The sequence below is a fragment of the Eretmochelys imbricata genome, chromosome 3, assembly GCF_965152235.1.
Source record: "Eretmochelys imbricata isolate rEreImb1 chromosome 3, rEreImb1.hap1, whole genome shotgun sequence".
In the NCBI taxonomy this organism is placed as follows: domain Eukaryota; kingdom Metazoa; phylum Chordata; order Testudines; family Cheloniidae; genus Eretmochelys; species Eretmochelys imbricata.
The window spans coordinates 191,071,509-191,096,826 of NC_135574.1; the positions used below are offsets into that span (position 1 = coordinate 191,071,509).

Here is a 25,318-nt window from a genome sequence, read left to right on the forward strand (position 1 = left end):
CTGCATTGCTGGTGCAGGCCTTCTTCAGGTATAGTGAGGAGTTTTGGAATATCATACAACATCCCAAATATACTGCTGTGTTCCTTGAGCTGCATGAAACGTTCTTCAACTGACTGTACTGCACAGTCTAGCACCTGGTTAAAGAATTCAACTTTGAATTGTTGTTTGGGGTCTCTTGTGGGATTATCCCGTGCCTTGTAATCAAAATATCTTCTTCTTCAGTGACTCTTGTATTCTTGAATGGGTGGGAAAATAGTTTCAGCGTGCAGTGCCTCTGCCAACTTCTGTGCACTCTTCAGAACGTTTTGAAATCCCTCATCTGACTGGTGACACTGTAGGTGTGACTTTGCTTCGTCCAGTTGTTCCATTGCTCCAGATATATCAAGGTCAACACCCTGGAGTCTCTTGCTTACAACACTTATTTCAAACAGTACGTCATGCCACAACACTAAGCCACACAGAAATTTGAAGTTATGTATGTTTCTGGTGATTCCATTTCCCTCTGCCACTGTTCTCCCACAAACAGTTCCTGTCATAGCATTATCCTCCATAATGGCAGCTATCTTCCCAATTTGGTGTTTGATAGGCTTTATCGCCTCCACTCGACTTTCCCATCCTGTGGCACTCAGTGGTTTCAGTGTCAGAGAGGATGTTCCAGATGTTGCTTCAAAATTTGCCGTTGATGAGTTGATGCAGAGAAAAATACATAGATGCTTTGAATTACATTAAAAAATTCAGCAGCCTCACTAGAAGCTGATGCTGCATCACTAACCACCAAGTTCAATGAATGAGAACTGCATGGGACAAAAAAAAGCTCAAGGGTTTAACTCTCGGATCAGTGTCTGCACTCCTCTGTTCTTTCCTCTCATGTTGGCACCATTATCGTAGCCCTGATCTCTCATGTCAGCTATTGCAATTCCCGTATCTTCCAGCTTTTTAAAAAGCACATTTGTCATACCAGCTCCTGTAGTATCATCAATGTCAATAAATTCTAAAAAATACTCTCTGACAGTCCCCATTGCAGGGACATTTTCACTAGGTTCTGTTGTTGTTACAAAACTCACCATTGAAGTCATCTGTTCCGTACGGCTGATGTCAGGTGTGCAGTCCAGAATAACAGAGTAATATCTTGCTGACTTCAGATCTGCCACAATCTTCTGTTTGACTTTTGTTGCCAGTAACTATGATCTCATTTTGAATTGTTTTTCCAAGGTAGTGGTGTGTGTACATTTCTTGGGTGGTGACTTTTCTTAGATGCTCCTGGAGTACAGCATCAAACTCAGCCATCAGCTCCACAATTCTAAGGAAGTTTCCATTGCTAGGTTTTGGGTAGCAAGCATTCTCACAATGGCATCTGCTCACCACTCACATCCTCACTGGGGCCGGAAGGCTCACCGTGAACATTTGTGTCTATGTATCTCAGGAGAGCTCCTTCCTGCTTAGATAGAAATGCTTCCTTTGATGTCTTTCTTTTTCTGAATGCTGCCCCAGAGGGGCGTTTTCTTCTTTCATTCATGACTGCTGTTCTGTGCCAGCTATAGTGGCTCTCAACACTCAACTGAAGGGGACAAATAAGCAGGCTGGTACCAGGGCCTGCGTGAGGGAAGATATCAGCGTCTTAAGGGCCTAACTGGCTCCTACTACTTCAGTTGACTGCCTGTTCTCCTCAAGTGGGTTCAGGGAAGCAGCAGGAAACAGGAAGCTCCCTGAGAAGCTGGTGCTAATCAGTCCAGGCTCCTGGGGGTGCTAGAGAGATACATAAGAGGCTCCTCCTCCTCTCTCTCCCTGCAGCTCCTGCTGCATTCTGTTATTCCCTCTCACCTTTTCTCCTGCCTGCCTGTTATGTCTCTTGTGCCCTCCTTCCTCTAGCACAGCACTTCACCATTTCTGTGCATCAGAGGAGAGAGAATACATATGCACCAGCAGCAGACACAATTTTCTACACTCTGGGTCCTAGTGGTGCCCCCCCCCACAGTCTGGCACCTGAGGCAGCTGCCTCAGTTCACCTCATGGTAAGGCCAGCCCTGAGGCGGGGGTCATGATATTGCCAACCTTACTTCTGCACTGACTTCAGAGCTGGGCAGCCAGACAGAGGCAGCAGGCAGCAGCACAGAAGTAAGGGTGGCAATACCATACCAGGCCATCTTTACTTCTGTGCTGCTGCTGGGGGCAGCTCTGCCTTCAGAGCTGGGCTCCTGGCCAAGAGACACTGCTCTCCAACTGCTCAGCTTTAAAAGACAGTGCTGCTTCCAGCAGCAGTGCAGAAGTAAGGGTAGTGGTACCGCAACCCCCGCTACAATAACCTTGCAACCCCCCTCCCCCCCCGCCCCCACACACAACTCCTTTTTGGGTCAGGAGCCCAACAATTACAATACTGTGAAATTTCAGATTTAAATAGCTGAAATAATGAAATTTATTATTTTTAAAATCCTATGACCATGAAATTGACCAAAATGAACCGTGAATTTGGTAGGGCCCTATTTCTAGATAAACTTCCAGAAAACACGGTTACTCACCTTCTCGTAACTATTGTTCTTTGAGATGTGTTGCTCATATCCATTCCAATTAGGTGTGTGCACACCGCATGCACAGCAGTTGTAAAGTTTTCCCCTAGCAGCACCCATTGGGTCGGCTGTGGAGCTCCCTGGAGTGCCACTTCCATGGCGCTCAATTTGTGACCCTGCTGACCCAGCGCCCCCTCAGTTCCTTCTTGCTGGTTATTCCGACAGAGGGGAAGACGGGCGGGTTTGGAATGGGTATGAGCAACACCACTTGCAGAACAACCGTTATGAGAAGGTGAGTAACCATTTTTTCTTCTTCGAGTGATTGCTCATATCGATTCCAATTAGGTGATTCCCAAGCCTTATCTAGGCAGTGGGGTTGGAGTTATGGAATCGCTGACTGGGGCACCGCTCCGCCAAAAATTGTATCATCTCTGGCATGTTGAATGATGGCATAATGAAAGATGAACGTATGCATACAGGACCAAGTTGCTGCCCTGCAGATTTCTTGTATCAGGACCTGGGCCAGGAACACTGCCAATGAGGCCTGTGCTGTAAGTGCCAGGGCTCATACCTTGGACACCTCATACTACGTGCTGATCCAGGACATGAGCCAGGAAGATATTCTTTGAGATGAGACCAGGAGACCTTTCATCCGGTCTGCCACCACTATGGGCAACTGGTTTGACTTCCTGAATGGCTTAATACATTCAATGTAGAAAGCTAGCGCCGGCCATACATCCAGGGAGTGCAGCCTCTGCTCATGGCCACTGGCATGAGGCTTAGGATAAAAAACAGGCAGGAAACATTGGGCACTTTCTGTTGCACTGGGTGGCGAACAGATTGACCTGGGGAAACCCGCACCTTTGGAAGATGTAGTGTATGACATCCGGCCGGATGGACCACTCCTGATTGTGGAAGGGCCTGCTGAGGTGGTCTGCCAATGCACTCTGAACTCCTGGTAGAGAGGATGCTTCCCCGTGAATGGAATGGGCTGTGTAGAACTCCCATAGCCGGAGCGCTTACTGACACAGGGGAGAGGCACGGGCTCCACCCTGCTTGTTGATGTAAAACATGGCAGTTGTGTTGTCCATCATAACTGCCACGCACTGCCTTGTAGTCGGGCTTGAAAGGTTTGGCATGCTAGCCGCACTGCCCTCAGCTCCTTGATATTGATATGGAGAGACAGCTCATCCTGCGACCATTGGCCCTGTGTTTGGAGGTCTCCTAAATGCGCGCCGCATCCCAGAGCTGACCCATCCGTTACCAGGGACAAGGAGGGTTGAAGGTTGTTGAAGGGGACTCCTTCGCACACTGTCGGAGGGTCGAGTCACCACTGGAGGGACTTGAGTACTTGCTCCAGCACTGTGACCAGAGTTCAGGCTGTCACGCCCCGGGAGATAAGTCGAAGCGAGCCATGCCTGGAGTGGCCTGAGCCTCAGTGTGGAATCCCGGACCACGTAAGTGCAGGCTGCCATGTGGCCAAGGAGACTCAGGCATCCCCTTGCTGTAGTGGTCAGGTACTGCCTGAGGCCTTGAATGATCATAGAATCATAGAATATCAGGGTTGGAAGGGACCTCAGGAGGTCATCTAGTCCAACCCCCTGCTCAAAGCAGGACCAATCCCCAACTAAATCATCCCAGCCAGGCTTTGTCAAGCCTGACCTTAAAAACTTCTAAGGAAGGAGATTCCACCACCTCCCTAGGTAACGCATTCCAGTGTTTCACCACCCTCCTAGTGAAAAAGTTTTTCCTAATATCCAACCTAAACCTACCCCACTGCAATTTGAGACCATTACTCCTTGTTCTGTCATCTGCTACCACTGAGAACAGTCTAGAGCCATCCTCTTTGGAACCCCCTTTCAGGTAGTTGAAAGCGGCTATCAAATCCCCCCATATTCTTCTTTTCCGTAGACTAAACAATCCCAGTTCCCTCAGCCTCTCCTCATAAGTCATGTGTTCCAGTCCCCTAATCATTTTTGTTGGCCTCCGATGGACGTTTTCCAATTTTTCCACATCCTTCTTGTAGTGTGGGGCCCAAAACTGGACACAGTACTCCAGATGAGGCCTCACCAATGTCGAATAGAGGGGAACGATCACGTCCCTCCATCTGCTGGCAATGCCCCCACTTATACAGCCCGAAATGCCATTGGCCTTCTTGGCAACAAGGGCACACTGTTGACTCATATCCAGCTTCTCGTCCACTGTCACCCCTAGGTCCTTTTCTGCAGAACTGCTGCCAAGCCATTCAGTCCCTAGTCTGTAGCAGTGCATGGGACTCTTCCGTCCTAAGTACAGGACTCTGCACTTGTCCTTGTTGAACCTCATCAGATTTCTTTTGGCCCAATCCTCCAATTTGTCTAGGTACCTCTGTATCCTATCCCTACCCTTCAGCGTATCTACCTCTCCTCCCAGTTTAGTGTCATCTGCAAACTTGCTGAGGGTGCAATCCACACCATCCTCCAGATCATTTATGAAGATATTGAACAAAACCGGCCCCAGGACCAACCCTTGGGGCACTCCGCTTGATACCGGCTGCCAACTAGACATGGAGCCATTGATCACTACCCGTTGAGCCCGACAAGCTAGCCAGCTTTCTATCCACCTTATAGTCCATTCATCCAGCCCATACTTCTTTAACTTGCTGGCAAGAATACTGTGGGAGACAGTGTCAAAAGCTTTGCTAAAGTCAAGGAACAACACGTCAACTGCTTTCCCTTCATCCACAGAACCAGTTATCTCGTCATAGAAGGCAATTAGATTAGTCAGGCATGACTTGCCCTTGGTGAATCCATGCTGACTGTTCCTGATCACTTTCCTCTCCTCTACGTGCTTCAGAATTGATTCCTTGAGGACTTGCTCCATGATTTTTCCAGGGACTGAGGTGAAGCTGACTGGCCTGTAGTTCCCAGGATCCTCCTCCTTCCCTTTTTTAAAGATGGGCACTACATTAGCCTTTTTCCAGTCATCCGGGACTTCCCCCGATCGCCATGAGTTTTCAGAGATAATGGCCAATGGCTCTGCAATCACATCCGCCAACTCCTTTAGCACTCTCGGATGCAACGCATCTGGCCCCATGGACTTGTGCATGTCCAGCTTTTCTAAATAGTCCCGAACCACTTCTTTCTCCACAGAGGGCTGGTCACCTCCTCCCCATTCTGTGCTGTGTCTGGAGTGCATGGCATCCCCTCCTCTTCCACTTAGGGAGTCCAAAGGTACTAGACTCAACTGTCCCCTTTGCGGAGCAGAAGTCGACGGTGCTGGTTCCAAAGGTCACGGTACTGGGTGCTCCTCCCTGGGACGCGCCCCAGTGGCCGACTCCAAGGGAATGGGTCTTGAAGGCAGAGATCCACTCCTACCCTCCTTCTGGTGCTGCTCCTGCAGCGCAAGGGAATGGGATCAGTGCCGGACGGTGCCTGTCGGCTTTGGCAGCAGTGCCGCAGGTCCCTATGTCCCGAGACCTTCCATGGTGCCACATCTACCACAGATGCCAGAATGCTCTGCACCGATTAACTTGGTGCTGTGTCTTGCTGCGCCAAGGTGAATTGCCGTCCGAGAGCTGCCTCTATAAGGAGATGCTTTAAATGGCAGTCCCGCTCCATTTTTATTCCAGGGCGAAACCCTTTACAAATCCTACACCTATCGGCCTGGTGCGTCTCCCCCAGACACGTTAGACAAGCGTCGTCGGGGTTGCCCGTTGGCATGGGCTTACTGCAGGATTTGAACCCTTGGAACCAAGGCATGCCCCGTGTCCCCAAGGGGAGACAGGCAGTCGGGGTGGAGAGGAAACCCCCACACCCAATGTCTAAAATTACTAACACTAACTAACTACAAATAAAACTAACACGAACTGAAAGCTAGGAGAATGAGAGAAGAACTTGCTAAGCAAGTCGCCACAGTTCCAATGACCGTCACTGGTGGTAAGAAGGAACTGAGGAGGCACTGGGTCGGTGGGGTCATATATTGAGCACCATGGAGGCGCCACTCCAGGGGGCTCCACAGCCGACCCGATGGGTGCCGCTAAAGGAAAAACTTTCTGATGACTGTGCACACGGCACGCACACACCTATTTGGAATTGATATGAGCAATCACTTGAAGAAAAAACAAATTTTCGAAGGCATATATAGCTCAATCGATAAAATCAGGTCTGCAGTTTTGCATTCCAAAGTTTTCACATATAATTTCTGCATCCAAATTTTTGGATTTAAATGCTCAAGCACCGGCATGCACAGATAGTTAGAAATCTAAGTATCTGAGACTCATGCATGCAAATACCATTTAATGAAAAAACACACATGAAAAATACATATGCAAAAATATTAGCAAGAAAGATGGTCGGTGCAATTTTAGAGACTTCTTTTAAAACTGGCTCTTAATGCTAAAGAATTATTAATTATAAAATGTGGGCTCATACACTACATAAATATTTGTAATGGAAACTCATAATATTACATCATTTTGGGCACAGGCACCACCACATAATTCAAACCCACTGAGGATAATTTTAAATTACATAAGTACAGTTTTTAAAATTTGCTTACACAGTAAGTTAGTGGGTAAACACATTGTAGAAGGCATCATTTTGAAATCACTTAAAATTACGTTTTCTTTACAAGCTACAAATATGTAATGCCACTGACAGGAAAATAGGTTTCCCTATGTCCATACCTTGCTGGCTTCCATCATCGTAGGCAAGAGGCACATATTGAGTTCAGGACGAGGAGGACGGATATTACTTTTCCCTCCTATTAATTTCAGATTTTCACGACAGGGGAAATAAGGTCCAAGAGACACTGTAGTGTAAATTAGAACAAAATAATAATGAATTAAAAAGGTCAACACTAGCCACCCCCAATGCACACAAAAATCAATTGTACTGAAATTCAACTGTAAAATACAACAATTAGAAATACATACTTGGAATATTACTGTGGTGGTATGTACAATGGTTATGCTGCAGAAATGGAACCAAAGTGTGCAGGAAATCATGAGGGCTTAAAAGCACAAGCTCCTTGAGGACATCTACAAATGAGAAGTTGGTTTTGCTATTACACAAAGTTATTTCTTAAGGGTAAACATGACTTATAGCTCATGCATCTGCAAACCTGATCTATTTGGATTATTTTTGCTAGTGCACATTGTGGAGGCAGGCTTTAAGTGAACAAAATTTAACGTGAAAACACCTGAATTAATCAAGGTTCCTTCACCTCTACCACGAGAAGAAAACCTAATCAGTGTTATATCAACTTTCCCTTAACAACCAATAAGAGGGGTGTCAAATTGTAGGAAGTAGAAGCTCAAGAAAATTACCCTCTTTGCTTCTTCTTTACCATATCAGGTCTGACGCCTGGAAAATGGCAACCAGCAGCAGCCAGGACGACAATGACAAGGGCACTCAAAGTAACAGGAAAAGGCATACAAATTACATTAAAAATAGGTTTAATTTGGACAGTGGGTTAGGCCTTCACAAACAAGAAAAAAAATGCAAATTCTACTCCTTAAAAAAATCAGATAAAGCCTTTTAGAAGAAGTCTGCTAATGCAAGAAGACAAGACTTTCTTGGTATGACGTCCATTCCTACAAGTTAAACACCCGACCAGGAACCAAGAAGCAAGAAACATCATAGCCCGGTACTTTTAAAAGCTATTTAACCTGTCTTTTTACTTTTATTGTTGCATTTTTTAGTAAATGGGGTATAGAAATGGACACAGGGAGTTCTTACTCAGAGTAACGAGGTTTCTGTGCTTCACAATAAATGAGTTTTCCCACTAACTTTAAATATTAATTTAGTTACCCTGTGGATGCTAAATTAAAGATCTGGGACTTGATTCTGATTTTACTAACACTGTAGAAAATCTATTGATTTCAACAGAGTTATTCCTGATTCACACTAGTATAAGCGAGAATAGAATAGAATCAGGCACCTGGCTTTTAAACAAGCTAGATGAATAATATAAAATGATGCCTAACAAATCCTAAATATTAATTTTATTCTTGATATACAAGGATTAGTAAGATTATTGGGAAAACAAACAATTCTATTAATGTCAAAAAATTAACAAATCCAATGTGCAGAACATTCATAAATACTCATAATATAGAACTGTTTCTGAATTTTAATTTTAATTTAGTTATCTGGCAAGAATCTTTCCTGACTGCAGTAGCATTAATACAACTTACCAATGCAAGCATTTCTAAGTTCTGAAGGACTGTAAGAATTTAGCAGAGTTAAGAGTTTATGGGCAAATTCAATTCGCTCCTGCCACTGGATTAGCGCTTGCTTCACATCTGCAAATACAAAAACATACTAAGTTATCTATCAGGGGGTAGCCGCATTAGTCTGTATCCACAAAAACAACAAGGAGTCCGGTGGCACCTTAAAGGCTAACAGATTTATTTAGGCATAAGCTTTCGTGGGTAAAAAAACACTTCTTCAGATGCATGGAGTGAAAATTACAGGTGCAGGCATTATATCATAATATAGATACTAAGTTATCTGTCACCCAAATTCTTGATAACTTTTAATTCCTGAAGAAAGAAAGAGAATGGTAACCTGGAGCAATTAAAACAATCGTATCAATTTTATAAACATGATCTTAATCAAAGTAGAAACCTAAGACTTGTCACTGGTCTACTGCTGTCAAAACTATACTATTCATTTTTAGATACATTTTAACACTTTAATAATTTCATTAATTTAGTCACTGTTATTGTCTCAAAAAAGAGGATTCCCAAAGGCTACATAGCCACGAGACAAACTATGAAAGAATTTCTGTCAATGAAAATTAATTAGTTCAAACGAACTAAAGCCTTTAATCTCTATAAAAGAAAATCATTACCAAACCTTTTCTCTGAAGATATGGACGTGTTGATTTAAGGACCGAAAGGAATATTGACAAAAGTTCCACCAGGTCTCCAGTCACGTGACAAGCTGTGGCCTCATGATACATCATGTGCAAGGTGTTAAAGGACTACAAAAAAGAAAGTAAAATGAAAGTAAAAGTTGATACTAACAAATTAAAATTTATTATGATTTCTAATTTAATCCTACAGATACTATTTTTACATTTATTTTACTACCACAGAAAGATGTATCAAATGTTTTATGATAGATGCTGACAGATATAAAGTTATTCAAAGAAGAATTCAGTATATACAGTAGGTTGTTCAAATAATGAACAGTTAGTTAACTTTGAACAAAGAAAGTAATTTTAAGTTGTGCTCCAATATCATTGCCCTAGTACAGAGTTTGGTATTATGGAGAGACAGTAGTCTGTCCACAATTTAGACTGTGATTTGCTTTGGTTATAAGACTGATTTTTATCCCATTCTAAATTTCGCCAATACTAGAGCAATCAGAAATTTCTCACTGTGTGCCCGTGGAAAATGAGTTTAAAAATGCTACTGAAAAACAGAACAAACTCTGCACGTACATGCAAACAGTCTGATTCAGGAAACAAAAAGCTTTGCAAACACATCCAGCTTACTTTATAAAATCTGTAAAACGAAGACATTTGCTTCAAGGTGAATGCAATCTGTGCATGCCTAGCCTATGCAGTTTGTAAGATGCATAAGCTAAACACTTCTGGCTCAAGGCAATTACTTAAGTCTGCGTAAGTAGCAGGTGGAGACATTAAAGTCTAAAACCCAAAGAGCCAAGTATAGCCCAAAACACATAAAATTTTACAAATCTTTAATCCCAATCAATTTGTCTAGTTACAAAATTCTATTAAGGAGGCATGGGAAAGGGACATTTGTTTCAGAAAACAATGGTTACAGAAAAATCATATATTCTAGTTAAGTTTATGTGCATTCCTTACAGACATACAATATAAAATTCTATGTCAGCTGAATTATTACTACTGCTTTAACAAAAGCATCTTCTGGGGATTTTTGACTTAGAGAAATTGTAGTGGTATAGGATACTCATATTGCTGGCAATACACAATATTGCAAAGATTTTGGCAGAAAAGGTATTTGAGAAGATGTTTACTCTGCTTGAATGCCAATTATGTTTCAAACATCGAACAGATAAGGAAATACTATTTATAATATTAATCTCCCTCAAAATATAATGCAAAACCTTAATTATGATCTATATTTATACCAGGAGAAAGATTCAGGATACACTGTCAACCCTCTGCAGTGAGGAAATCTATTCTGCTGACGTGGAAGATTCTTAATGCTGTTTATTTAACATATAAAAACACCTTCAGCAGACAGTGACAGCATATGGTCTATAACATAGTACAACAGTGACAAGTTTAAGAGCAGGTCAGACAAAACATTGCTTATACCACACTGTGGCCTTATCCAGCTTCCAGTGCCTTTAATGGAGTTGTATTGGGTCCAGTGTTAGCCTTTCTGCATGAAGCACCCTTCAACTAGAAGGTGAACCTAGCTGTTAAGCAACAAATCTAGTTACACTTTATTTCTAGACATATCTTTGTAATGTCCTGTGCCAAAACCTCCCCCATAAAAATAAGTTTGATATAGAAACAGACAGAGAGAGAGTTTGGTTCATAAATTTGTTAGCTCAAATTTCTTACATCTAAACATTTCTAAGAGATAAAAGGCAAGCAGCAAAAATGTCAGCACAAATTTAGCTTAGTAGGTTTACTTTTATATCAGTTTTAAAAATTTACATGGGTTTTATAGTATTGCAGAGTTTTGATTTTATGATTTCTTTTCTTTAAAAAAAGAAAAGATTTGTTTAGGCTTTTATATAGCTTTTGTTATTAACATTGTCATCACTGAGAAATCCAAACTTCTGAGATCAATTAGCTAATGATGAACACTTTAAGATGGTTTTATAAGTATCCTAGAATTTAATCACCCCTCTTCCCCTTTTTAGCTAATTTTAAAATGGCTGATACTGTATTTAAAAAAATACTTAAAGCAAACATATTTAGCAATAAGGAAGTGATGAGACTGCCCTATCCTCTCAGATGATGAGTCAATGGGAAAGGAAGATGCTCATTTGAACTAAGTGACAATGAAATATTTACCTCAGTCATCAGGATTAAGCCTCTATTAAACACAACAAGAAGCCTGTCTTCATCGGATTCTAATAATATTCTGAAGGCACTAGAAAAGAAAGAAACACTTAAAAAAACATGCTTAAGATACCAGTTTTTCATAATTCTCACAAAGTCTTAAAATTATTAAATTTAGCATTAGTGAAATTGTACTTTGAGGTGTAAGCACAGATCAGGAGAAAATGAAATGAATACAATTATCACCTTCAGTCCTTTCACTTTATTAGTTTAGAAATGTTCCTAGTTGTGCCAAACATACTTCTAAAACTAACTGCTTTGATGGACATAGTACCAACTTCCATCTTTTTAATACAAGAATATCTCTTCAAAAAGTATTTTATGAAGATTCTCTCCAAAGTTGTTTTAACAAGTAATGGCTTGAAAATATTAAAAAACTAAAAAGAACAATCCATTCAAAGATGAAGGTTTAAGGTTTTTAAAAAAATGCATTTTAAGTGCAGGGTAAGGTGCAATTAAGCACATATTTGAGAATGCAAATGAGTAGAAATATTTCTGAAAGAGCCATTTAAGCATATAACTAGAAATAAAGGATTTTTCCTGGCCAGTTGAGCATTTAACTGAGCACTCAAATTAAGGGTGCAACTGTACACTAAAAGCAGTACTGAGTTTTAAAATAATTTAGGGAATAGTTCTTGTTCTCATCATATATTGAACACCCCCTCTTCTTCTTATTTACATACGTGTTCCTTCCTATGTAAGCTTATGCATACAGCTTCTAAGTGCTACCATTTCTTTCACTTAAGCAATGGTTTCCAGGGTATTTTCCATGCAAAATAAAGCATTACACCAGAGTATTTACAAAAAATAATAATTACACACTAATATTTCTACTAAGTTTGAGCATCCAATTATGCAGAGTATCTGCTTCCATGCTAAAACAGATGACTACAAATATGCCCTCAGGGGAGTAAAGGAGATTTTCTCTTCTCACAAGAACATTCCAGCCTATCTGTTACTGGGTTTACACTCCCAGTGATGTGACCTATGTGACGCAGCCATTTTATGGTCATATCCATAAATAAAATGGAAAAAAATCACGAGTTTCACATATTCAACACAGAACTAAAATTAGAAAAAGATGCACCTAAAAACTTTAAACTCTTTGTAGATTTGATGTATAAAATAATCTCAGATAATGCAGAAACTCTGCCCACAAAGCCACCATTTCTACCTTACTCGTGCCTCACAATTTTGCAAGGGTGGATAAATTGTCACATTGTACATGCTCACCAAGCTATGCAAAACAGGGTGGGTTAAGATACAGAATGAAGTTTCAGCTTTACTACGGAATTTCTATGCTTTATGTCGAAGAAAATGTTTTAATGATACCACTTTGTTATGGCTTTCTAACATTTCGTTTTGAACAACAATAATATATGTTTATTTTTTTAAATTACTGATATTTATTATATTTATTTAGTTCCTTGCATGTTGGGAACTTATAAATTAAATTATTATTTTCATGCACAATAGGGTTTTTATGTATAAAGAGACAATTTCTGTATTTCAGAGACAAACTACAACTTTACTGTTTTGTATGTGACTTTTATAAAGACAGTATCATAGATTTTTTCAAAAAGTGTATATAATAAACTAAACTATACTGAAGAATAATTTATGATATTTCAAATTCTAAAAAGTGTTTTTTTGGTTTTTTTTTTAACTAAAAAGGATTAAGCTGCCTCACTAACATTTCAGTACTGTAATACCTTATTAAAGTAGTCCAACAAGACCGTCCATCTAAGCAGCGCAGATAGCAGCTTATGGTTGTTTTCTTAAATTGCTTTATGTCTTCTATCTCCTCTTCTCTCATATCTGGCCTCTGAGCTACAAACAGCTGCATGAGGTTAAACAGCTCTTCAACTGCCTAAAACAAACAAAATAAACATTAGGTTAAGGTAATCTTTCTTAATTAATAAGTTATGGTTTATATTCTCCTCTTCATGACTGTCCATTATTTCTATTAAGCAATACATTGAAGTGATATATATGTGTGAATCTAGAAGACATTTTTATGTATTTTAGAGAAGGGGAAAAATCAGAAAAATACACAGCATTGATATTCTTTAAATATTACCTTATTAAAAAAATAAGAGTACTTAAACATAAATGAAAAAAGAAAAGGAGTACTTGTGGCACCTTAGAGACTAACCAATTTATTTGAGCATAAGCTTTCATGAGCTACAGCTCATTTCATCGGATGCATACTGTGGAAAGTGTAGAAGATCTTTTTATACACACAAAGCATGAAAAAATACCTCCCCCCACCCCACTCTCCTGCTGGTAATAGCTCATCTAAAGTGACCACTCTCCTTACAATGTGTATGATAATCAAGGTGGGCCATTTCCAGCACAAATCCAGGGTTTAACAAGAACTTCTGGGGGTGGGGGGTGTAGGAAAAAACAAGGGGAAATAGGTTACCTTGCATAATGACTTAGCCACTCCCAGTCTCTATTCAAGCCTAAGTTAATTGTATCCAATTTGCAAATGAATTCCAATTCAGCAGTCTCTCGCTGGAGTCTGGATTTGAAGTTGTTTTGTTGTAATATCGCAACTTTCATGTCTGTAATCGCGTGACCGGAGAGATTGAAGTGTTCTCCGACTGGTTTATGAATGTTATAATTCTTGACATCTGATTTGAGTCCATTTATTCTTTTACGTAGAGACTGTCCAGTTTGACCACTGTACATGGCAGAGGGGCATTGCTGGCACATGATGGCATCTATCACATTGGTGGATGTGCAGGTGAACGAGCCTCTGATAATGTGGCTGATGTTATTAGGCCCTGTGATGGTGTCCCCTGAATAGATATGTGGGCACAGTTGGCAACGGGCTTTGTTTCAAGGATAGGTTCCTGGGTTAGTGGTTCTGTTGTGTGGTATGTGGTTGCTGGTGAGTATTTGCTTCAGGTTGGGGGGCTGTCTGTAGGCAAGGACTGGCCTGTAGTAGGTTTGAGTGTGTGTTGGGTCATCCTTCAGGATAGGTTGTAGATCCTTAATAATGCATTGGAGGGGTTTTAGTTGGGGGCTGAAGGTGACGGCTAGTGGCGTTCTGTTATTTTCTTTGTTAGGCCTGTCCTGTAGTAGGTGACTTCTGGGAACTCTTCTGGCTCTATCAATCTGTTTCTTCACTTCCGCAGGTGGGTATTGTAGTTGTAAGAATGCTTGATAGAGATCTTGTAGGTGTTTGTCTCTGTCTGAGGGACATATGCACTGCCAAGCTGCCATATGTCCTAGCAATTGAAGACAACTTCTTGCTAATCTCTGGGGGCTTATTGGGACCTTGGAAAAGGTCGGTTTGTTAGACTCAAACCTGTTGATGGGACAGTAAGCTCTGGCTGCCACTGCATCCAGAGACATCCTTATGAAGTCCATCTGCTGTACTGGGATCAAAGTGGACTTTTCAATGTTGAGTTGAAGTTGTACCACTGCAGAACAGGAACACTGCTGTTGTACTGCAGAGAACTTTGTTGTGCGACCAGCCCTTGAGCAGACAATTGTCGAGGCAGGGGAAGACAATTATTCCAAGTCAATGTAGGTGAGTGGCTACTACTATACTCCTATGACCTTTAAGAAAACTCTCAGGGCAAAGGAGAGGCTGAAGGGAAGCACTGATACTGGAAATGGTCCTGGCTGACCGTAAAATGAAGGTATCTCTTGCAAGACCAGTGAAATGCAATGCAAAGATATGCATCCTGAAGGTTGAGGGCTGCAAACTAACCCCTAGAATCTAACACTGGAATTATAGCTGCAAGAGTCACCATCCTGAATTTCTGTGATCTCACAAAAGTGCTTAGGAGTCAGAAATCTAATATGGTCTCCATCCCTGATTCTTTTTGGGGACCAGAAAATACTTGGAATAGAATCCCTTCCTCCTGTGCTGGATTGGGACCACTTACATGGCCCCTATGTATAGAAGGGAAATGAATTCCTGTCTCATTAAATGATTGTGAGATGTGCCCCTGAAAAGGAGCAGGGGAATGTAGATGAAACGAATGGAGTAATCCGATGTTGTGGCTTTCAAAACACATCTGTTGGATATAATCTGCTGCCACAGAGTTCAGAAATAAGAGAAATGGTCTCCAGAGGAAGGGATGTTGGAGGAATGGTGCAGCTGAATAGTCCTCAGGTGGGGACATTCCAGACCCTTGACCAAACCATCAAAATTGATGCTTGCATAAGGTGTACATCTGGGTGACAGAATCAGTCGTGGTAAGTGGTCATTTCTTTTGGTATCTTGGCCTTTTCTTAGGTGGCTCAAAAGGCGAATGGTATGCAAAGAACTAAGCCAGATGAGCTCTCAGTGCTGTTTTTGTTCTGCTACATGTTCTTTTGTTTGCAGGTACATATATGCAGAGGGACCTAAGAGTGGCCATGGAATCTTTCAAGGTATGGAGAGATTCTTGGTGGTCTCAAAGAGGAGTGTAAGTCCAGCAAAATGAAGGTCTTCAACAGTATTTTGGACTTCCCTAGGAAACCCAGACAGCTATAGCCAAGATGCTCTAGAAATTATGACTGCAGTGGAGACGGAATGGGCCGCAGCATCAGCTGTGTCTATGGAGTCCTGCAATGGGGTTCTTGCTAGGAGCTGACTTTGGCTATGATAGCCTTGAGCTGGCCATGATGTTCTGCAGGGAGATATTCAACAAAATTATTGAACTTTTAATGGTGTGGTTATATTTTTCCATATGGGTTTGGTAATTTGCAATCTGAAATTGCAGGGTCATTGAAGAATAGCTCTTAAGACCAAACAGGTCAAGTTGCTTTTGGTTTTTTTCACAGGGCATATACTTTGTGTGATTTGTCTGCCATGCTCACCGACAGCCTCCACAACTAAAGAATTTGGTGCAAGGTGGGAAAACAAAAATTCTGATTTTTCCATTGGGATGTAATTCATTTAAGACTCTGTTTGTACATGTGTGGTGTGGTGGCATGAGTTTGCCAGATGGTCTTTGCAGGATCCAGTAAGACTTCATTCACTGGTAGAGCCAGGCGACTAATGGCTGTTGTATGCAAAATGTCCAACAGTTTGTTGTGTCTCCTGGCTCTCATGTAACAGAATTTGTAATGAGTCAGCAATGCATTTAACAGGTTTCTGAAACTGTTTAAAATGGTCAGCAAGAGAAGGAAGGGGCATTATCTCCTCACCTTGTGACGATGATGAAATATTAAGTCTTCAGTGTCACTTCCTTGTCCACTCTAGCCTCTTGCTCCTTGAAAGACTTCTGAGGTTGGGGCTGTTGAGGAAGGACTGATGGAGCAAGACAATATCCTTTCAATGATCTCCTGGAGAGGATTTAGGTCTTGAGAACTGCTGGTGATAGGCAGCTCATGAATCCCAGTATGGCCAATGAGGTGGACCATAAGGCACAAGAGGGGGCACCTGATGTTGGCCATGCCAGTGAGAAGGGACAGAAAAACTGTTTTTTGCTTGGAATTTCCCTCTCAGTGAAGGTGGTTGGGAAAATGTCCCTTTGACGATGGACAGGAGATTCCTGTACTGAAATCTGGGAGTCAAAGGAATCACTCTCAACATAGTCCAAGGGCAGGGCAGACAGTGAAGGTGAAGATGGCTGTCTGTCCTATGCAGTAGATACTAGAGAACTAGAAGGTACTGGGTAAAGATAAGGGACCAGGTGACCCAGTTATCTTGGTATTATTGATAGTTGTCAGTACCCATTAACAGTGGAGACTTTGTCTGAAAACAAACAACTCCCTGGAGTATCTAAATTCCTGTAGCACTGGATGTATGGGAGAAGAGGTATTATGAGGCTCCATCATGGCCATGGTACCAAGAGCAGACTGCTTCAGCGGTCCCATTTTAGAAAACGGTGTCAATGCCGATTGTTTCGGCAGTACATGTTAAATAGATGATGACGGTACTGAGGATGTTGGTGATTCTTTGGTGTCAGTAACAGAACCAGTACCGCAGAAGTTTGTAGGTAGTGCTGATCTCCAAGAGGCAGAGTGCTTGGAGTTTCTGATAAAGCTATCATGCTTAGACAGTACCTGAGTTGATTTTGGTAACAATGTATGTCTTGCACTGTGTTTTTTCAAAGCACTGAAAGTCTTCAAAGAGCTCCCAGTACTGGAGCAGCCTGGAGCCTCAACAGTATTCCCCCAGGGATCTGAGATCTCCCAAGTAGTCAGTCTCTGAGATGAACAGCTTCCCTTTGATGAAGGGTCTCTGTTAGGAGATCTAGCTCCTCTACTTCAAAGCCTCAGCAGTACTCTCCATATTCTTCTTCTGCGAAGATCTTGGTGACTGGATCTGGAGGTTGACGGAGCACTAAGTGTACTCAGAGGCTAACGTACAGGGAGGGGTTTCTGAGCCTGGATCTGAAGCCGGTTGCAGGGCTTGCTCCACCATAATATTCCTACTTTTTGTGATCTACTTTTAAAAAAAATGCAGATCTTGCAAGTGCAAGGTATGTGGTGTCTCAGTCATTAACTAGGGTGAGTTTCTGGCAGGAGAGGCAGCATTTGAATCCCAGGGATCTTGGCATACCTTGCTGACAACCCCCAAGACTGCCCATCATGTAGGAGGGGAAGGGGTATTAACAAAAAAGGGACCCCTTAAATCCAAAGAGGTATAAAACTAAGTGAACTAAACTAATGTCAAACTAACACTAAAAATGTAAGGTTAAGCTAATAAGCTAAACTTGAAGCAGGCATGCTAGATGCTCCATCTCAGATTGTAGGGCTATTGAGAAGGAACTAAGGGAAGTTCTCCTGCACGGTGCTCTATATCTTCAGTATGGGGTATGAGGATGTCAAGAGTGCATATGCAGGCCAAATGGGCACTGCTATCAAAAATCTCCAAAGATGCATGGGGTGCATGTGTACTTAAATGGAGCATGGTCAGGGACACTATTGAAGAACCACCTGTGGTTACTCTCATCTTTAGCATGCTTTTAGGACATCTACTGATCTCACAGTGCTCCATCTCATGGTGGGAATGAAAATTTCTTAGATAGCATCACTGTAACAGAGATAAGGGCAGCTGAATTTTATTCCATCTTAGGAAATAAAATGTGGTCTTTGGGCACCTGCTTGTTAACACACCCCTCAGCTGGCCAGAGCTTTAGAACTCCTGAATAAGATGGACCAGGATAAACTATTCATTTCAACCAGACACCTTCCATGTGACTGATATCACTCCCAGATGGTCACACAGTTTCATGCCCATTTACAGTACAGTTCTACTCTGAAAAGTGACTGTGTGCCAGATAAACCAGTGCCAAACAAACAAAGTTGCTCAGAAAAATCATGTTTAAATCATTATATACATTAACCTGAAAGAAGACATGCTAATTATTTTACAAGGGAAAATAAGTTGCGGACAACACTCTTTCTTAAGGAGAGATATTATAATGGTCAATGTACCAACAATTTCTAAGAGGTACATAGACCTTACAATAACAGAACAAATAACTACCCACTGTTTGCACAGGACACAATGGGCCAAATGCAGGCTCTGCTCCAGCAGCTCAAACCAGTAAGAAACCTAGTTTAAGAGATTTCCTTGGTATAGCTAACTTTACACCATACCACCTCCTGGCCTCACCAAAAAAGTTGCTCTTAACTGTTTCTCATGACCAGACTAGTGTACAGAAGTTCCAGGATCAGTGGGAACCATAAAGGTTGCTTAGAGACACCTTTTCATTCCCAAGCTGCTTTGCTGCAGAAGAACTGGTGCTCAGAGGCTGGCCCTATAAGCTTTATGGTTATTCATATCAGGAACGCAAGACTCAATAATATTTTTGCTTTTAGGTATGTAAAGTTGAGCTTTTGTCTAGTTCAAAGTATTTTTTATAAAAAAATATAGTCAAGCAATACAAATGAGGAGGCATTTAGAACAAGTGTCAGAATATCTATTCAGAATGAATGTACTTACTCCTGGGTATTGACTGGCATGTGGTGTGAGATTCTTAAAGGCCCACTGGATATTCTGATGAGAAGCCAGCTGTCTTGTGAATGCAGGTGACTGTTCGCAGCATAACCGCAGAATGCCATAATAGGCAGGCAGCATCCCACGGTTAAAGAGCACCACATCCTGATCATCATGGTCTGCTAGGATGTAATTGAAGGCAATGTTCTTTGTCACCACAGGATTCTGTACAATAAGGCGTACATTTTCTGGGCAGTCAACACATACGTTATACCAAAAAGAGAGCAAAGCCTGTTTATTGTGGTTGGTGGCTATAGCTGGCTCAGAAAGTTTAGGCTGGAAAAGGTTCCACAAGTCCATGAAATAAGTGGAAAACATAAGTTTCTCAGTTTTTGAGATTAAACAGTAAGTCATGAAACTAAAGTAGGGCACCAGTTTAGTAGTGCCATGAACAGCAGCATCAACATACAGCTTTGCTCTTGAAAGCAGGCCAAGAAGCACATTGTAGACTTGATGAAGAACTACTGTAGTATCTGGACTGAGAGGCAGGTCACGTGTAGGGATATGCAAGGATCGAGTTGATCGGAACATCTGACGGAATGAATTGCTTGGAATAAGTGACACCAAAAGGTAGGCTGCAGCTTCAAAATAAAACAAAAAACAAATCTGTCAAATCTTTGAACAGGACATGCAGATTAATATTTATATGAGTACTTTCCATTTATAGCACTTTTCACTAGTGGATCTAAAAGCACTTTACGAAGTTGGGTAAGTACTATTACCATCAAACTGGAGATGGAAAAACTGAGATACAGTAAACCTGAGATGTGTCCAAGGACATACAGTGAGTCAAGAGCACAATCGAGAACAGACCTCAGAACTTTTTATTCTAATTTCCTGTTCATTGCCCTGCCCTAACTACTAGAACACAATGCATCCAATTGCAGCCTGTTGCTGAGATGAAAATGATTATTTTATTCTTTTATTACTAAAATATTTATCAGTTAATCAGATCTCACTAGATCTTCAGTGTTCCCTATAAATGGGAGCTGCAACGCTGTGCCTCCAGTTTATACACATTGTCTCCCAACCCAAAGCCACAGGAAATCTGTTAAAACAGCATGAAGTCTACTACTACTATTACCACCATTCCTATGGACGTGAGGTTTCTAGGAATAGCAAGGACAGAGGCAACCATGGCAGCATGGCTCCTACCACAACACCAGGGACCCAGAAGAATTTGGAGCTAGTGCAGCGGTGCAGGCTTCTCTGGGATCTGCAAGTTGAAGGGCTCAACCAATTACTAATTTTGGAGGGTCGGGGGAGTGGCGGGGAGAATGTAAAAGGGACAGCAAATACCACTCCTACCTAAAATGCAACTACTTGGTTAAAATTCTAAGGATAACCTCCTGGACTACCCCTTCCCCTGAAGCCATGTGATATTTGGATCATATTAATTTAACTATGTCAGACACAGAAAATGTAAATGTATCATCATTCAGGTTAATAAATCAAATTATGTTTTTCATCGAATAAAGATAACATTGATTGATGAAAGAACAAGAGTACTTGTGGCACCTTAGAGATTAACAAATTTATTAGAGCATAAGCTTTCATGGGCTACAGCCCACTTCATTGGATGCATAGAATGGAACATATAGTGAGAAGATACATATATACATACAGATAATTTGGAAGCTGCCATACAAACTGTGAGAGGCTAATTGTATGTGTGTATATATATAATAAGCCTCTCATAGTTTGTATGGCAGCTTCCAACTTTTCTGTATGTGTGTGTGTGTGTATATATATATACATATATATCTATATATCTTCTTACTATATGTTCCATTCTATGCGTCCAAAAAAGTGGGCTGTAACCCACAAAAGCTTATGCTCTAATAAATTTGTTAGTCTCTAAGGTGCCACAAGTACTCCTTTTCTTTTTGCGGATACAAACTAACACGGCTGCTACTCTGAAACCTACTATTTACTGATGAGATACAGTAGGTATCAACCAAATTAAAGCTAGCTTTAATGAAGGTAATTATTTCAAGGTGAGTAATCTGTGGATAACAGATAGGCACAATAGCAAGAAAATTCCATTTTCACTTGTAGTAAGAAAACATTATATATAATAACTAGGGCCCTACCAAATTCATGGTCCATTTTGGTCAATTTCATGATCACAAGATTTTAAAAAATCATAAATTTCATGATGTCAGCTATTTAAATCTGAAATTCCACAGTGTTGTAATTGTAGGGCTCCTGACCCAAAAAAAGGAGTTGTGAGGGGGTTGCAAGATTATTGTAGGGGAGTTGCGGTACTGCTACCCTTACTTCTGCACTGTGGATGGCAGCGGCACTGCCTTCAAAGCTGAGCTGCTGAAGAGTGGTAGCTCTTGAAGAGGAGCCCAGCTCTGAAGGCAGAGCCGCCACCAGCAGCAACGCAGAAGTAAAAAATGGCCTGGTATGGTATTGCCACCCTTACTTCTGTGCTGCTGCCTGCAGAGCTGGACCCTCAGTCAGCAGCTACCTCTGTCCAGCCACCCAGCTCTGAAGGTAGCAGTGCAGAAATAAGGGTGGCATGGTTTGGCCAACAGCCACTGCTCTTCGGCTGTCCAGCTCTGAAGTCAGTGCAGAAGTAAGGGTAGCAATACCATGACCCCCCTAAAATAACCTTGTGACCTCCCCTCTGCAACTCCCTTTTGAGGCAGGAATCCCAATTTGAGAAATGGTGGTCTCCCCCATGAAATCTGTGTAGTATAGGGTAAAAGCATACAAAAGACAAGATTTCATGGCCGTGAATTTGGTAGGGCCCTAATAACAATTTATAATCTGAAGAGCCAATTTCTTTAACTTATATAAAACTTACAAGTTCTGACTCTAGGATAATTGTGTGCCAAAAGAAAACGTTCAACCCAGTTCTCCATATTTTGCAGCACCCAACTGTGGGCTAGTTTATTTCGAGGAGTCTGCACTGCCAGCCAATCCAGGCACTGAGATGGATTGTATTCAATCACCTAGAAGAAAAGAGGAAAACAGCAGCAAATAAAATACAGTATATTTTATAGTACTCATTATATCAAAAACAACTAAGAATTAGTAAGATAATGGGTCAATTAAATCACAGTCAATGGCTTTTGCGTTCCTAAGTCACTTACGCACTTTTGAAAATTCCTTCCACTATTATTAAATCCAGCAAATAAACTCTATTTACATTTTACAGTATTGTTTAAAAACGTTTACAAATTTAGGGGGATACTTTCAAGGCTGATACTTAACCAACCTTGAGAGTAATCCCATTTGTAAAAATATTTTCTTTTTGTACTTTTTGCAAGATGACGCATACCTCTCATCTTTTAAAGTGGGACACCTCCCAGTGTGACGGCTGCCATGATGGCCAATACCAGGAATTGAACTGATTACCTCTAGAGCTGAAGGCATGAGTCTTTACAGTTTATGTTGAAGAGAAAGGCTTTCCGTCCCTGTACCCTCTTCCCCGTCCCTTCAACTCCTTAAAATATTCTCCTACAAGGCCTATTATCTTGAAGTGACAGGGTGACGGAGAGTCTCCTTGTTTGTTTATAAACTGCCCAGCACATTTTGGGCATTATAAAAACAGATGAATTATTTCAATGTTATGGGCTATCAGCTTATCACTGTTTCTTTGAATGAGAAGCGATGATTAAATTATAACTTCAAACTGACACAGTGGAATAGGAAGGATAACAATGAACACTCCCTTTAAAACAAACTCAGTATTTTAGCAAAAAAAAGTGATCAACGGCAAAAAGAATCCAATATGATTTGTTCTACATACTGTACCTCCCATATCCTCTGCAGGATGTAAGAAGCAAAGGGTGGCATTCCTGGAGGACCTCCAGCAAACTCCATTAGCATGGTCAGCAATTTGAAAAAAGGATTGGCTGCCTGCAATGCAAAAAGATACATATATACATTTTGATCACTTTTAATCAAGTGATACACTTCTCTAAATAGTTCTTATGTTAAACCAAATACTTGCATAAAAAATCTTTGAAAACAGACCAGATATCAGAACACTTTTAATAATCTTTGACCTATGTCTAGCTGTAACCTCTGAAACATTCATGCATATAGTAGGACTAAGGCTTATATCCTTTGTATGCTGCAGAAATGAAATACAACAAGTAATGATCATACTAGGATAATCAATAGGTAGACTGCAGGCCAAATCCAGACCACCAAATGCTTTAAAAAAGATTTTGGGGTCTGTTCATTTACTTATTATCATTATTGTTATTATTTTTTAATTATTTTCTCTGGAGTCTGGACCTTGACTATACACCTTAGCCAAGAAATTTGGACTTTGACAAAAAATAACTGACTATCCCTGCACTAGGGATCTCAGTACTGGAGCAGTATTCGCCAGGAGTGGATAACGTGATCACACACACTTGACTGCTTGGACATTTCTCTTAATAGAGGGCTGTGGTACACTTGCACAGTGTTGGAGGACAGACAACTATAGCACATTATTATATAGATGGTATCACTCTCACTGTAAAATTATCATCTTAATTTATTTGCATGAAGGGTAACATTTTCAAATGTGTCTGTCTCAGGAACCTGAAACCTTGAACTTTTACCCAAAACCAACCAATCATTTGGTCATTCAGGGTTCAAATTGATTACTAGCTTAGGGTTACCTTTGAAACTACCCAGCCATTTGTAACCTATCATATTGGCTCTAATTTTAAATATGTTTTTAAAGTTTGCTAAAACTAAACTAAACATTGTTGGATTTTTTATACACTTTACTCTTCAGCAAGGACAAAATACTACCAGGGTGAAGGGAAAAAAACATTAAAATTTAGTAAATGTCAGACCATATGTAGGGAAATGGATTTGTCACCATCTGATATTTCCTCTTCTAATACACAAAGTTATCATGAGATTGCTTTAAGCACGTGCTTCTTTTCCAAGCATGATCAGGTCTCCTCCCTTTGCCATGCCCCTATTTTTCCCTTTACTTGTTTCTGACAGTAGCAAATGAAGATGGCCTTATCTGGGCATACGCTTCCCATTTTGCATATCTTTATCATGTGGAATGCACACAGAGCTCTCAATATGCTTGTTTTTTAGAGCAGAGATTTATTCCACCTAACATTCGTGTGCATCTAACTGCAGAACTTTGCCGAAAGACTTGCACAATCACAGGATAATCTGTTCTCTCCACTTATCTTAGTCCACAGACATTTCTATTTATCAGATAATTTCTCTTAACTCTCTATCTGAAGAATCTAGAAAAGTGCTATTTGGTTTTGAGCAAAGTGATTATCTGCCATTGGGTAATCTATTTTAGAAAAGCTGATATATAATGCAGTAAGATTTTATTTCCTCTATGTAAGTTTTAATGGATCATTTGGCTATCAAAAGATTAATTTAGTCATTTAAAACAGAAAAAAATTAAGACAAATCATTTACTAGATAGGCAGTTTCTTTACATACCTCAGGAGTCAACTTTGCTATAGATGTGAAAAGCATGGACACAATCTTAAAAACAAAACACAAACAAAACTCACTTTTAGATTTATGTGTGTTCAGTTGTAACAATAAATCACCCCAGTACACTGTTCAGTTAAACCCTCTCAACAAATAAGCAGCAGCAGTGGCTGGTACTTACGTGTTCAGCAAGTCGATTATTGTACCGACACAGGCTGAAAATGAGATTGCAGGTTTGCCTGATATTGATGCCATCACGAATATGTTGAAACAAGAAAGGAAAACCCTGTAAAAGGACCAAGGTATTATTAATATCTGACAACTTTTAATGAATTTTTTTTCCCAAGGTAGTTGATTATATTTTCATATTTAGAAATAT

General features: G+C 40.8%; 1 protein-coding gene across 4 annotated transcripts in view; it reads right to left on the reverse strand.

The window, feature by feature from the left end:
- USP34 (ubiquitin specific peptidase 34) overlaps positions 1-25,318 on the reverse strand; it is a 274,188-nt gene that overhangs the window by 14,317 nt on the left and 234,553 nt on the right. For all 4 annotated transcript variants that reach the window (XM_077813985.1, XM_077813986.1, XM_077813988.1 and 1 more), the window contains 11 exons: positions 25,121-25,225; positions 24,946-24,990; positions 23,281-23,385; positions 22,328-22,475; positions 19,459-20,093; positions 13,271-13,428; positions 11,511-11,589; positions 9,347-9,473; positions 8,683-8,790; positions 7,420-7,524; positions 7,171-7,295 (listed from right to left, as the gene is read on the reverse strand). In XM_077813985.1, coding sequence (XP_077670111.1) covers positions 7,171-7,295; positions 7,420-7,524; positions 8,683-8,790; positions 9,347-9,473; positions 11,511-11,589; positions 13,271-13,428; positions 19,459-20,093; positions 22,328-22,475; positions 23,281-23,385; positions 24,946-24,990; positions 25,121-25,225 — 1,740 coding nt within the window. The remainder of the gene's footprint in view (positions 1-7,170; positions 7,296-7,419; positions 7,525-8,682; positions 8,791-9,346; positions 9,474-11,510; positions 11,590-13,270; positions 13,429-19,458; positions 20,094-22,327; positions 22,476-23,280; positions 23,386-24,945; positions 24,991-25,120; positions 25,226-25,318) is intronic.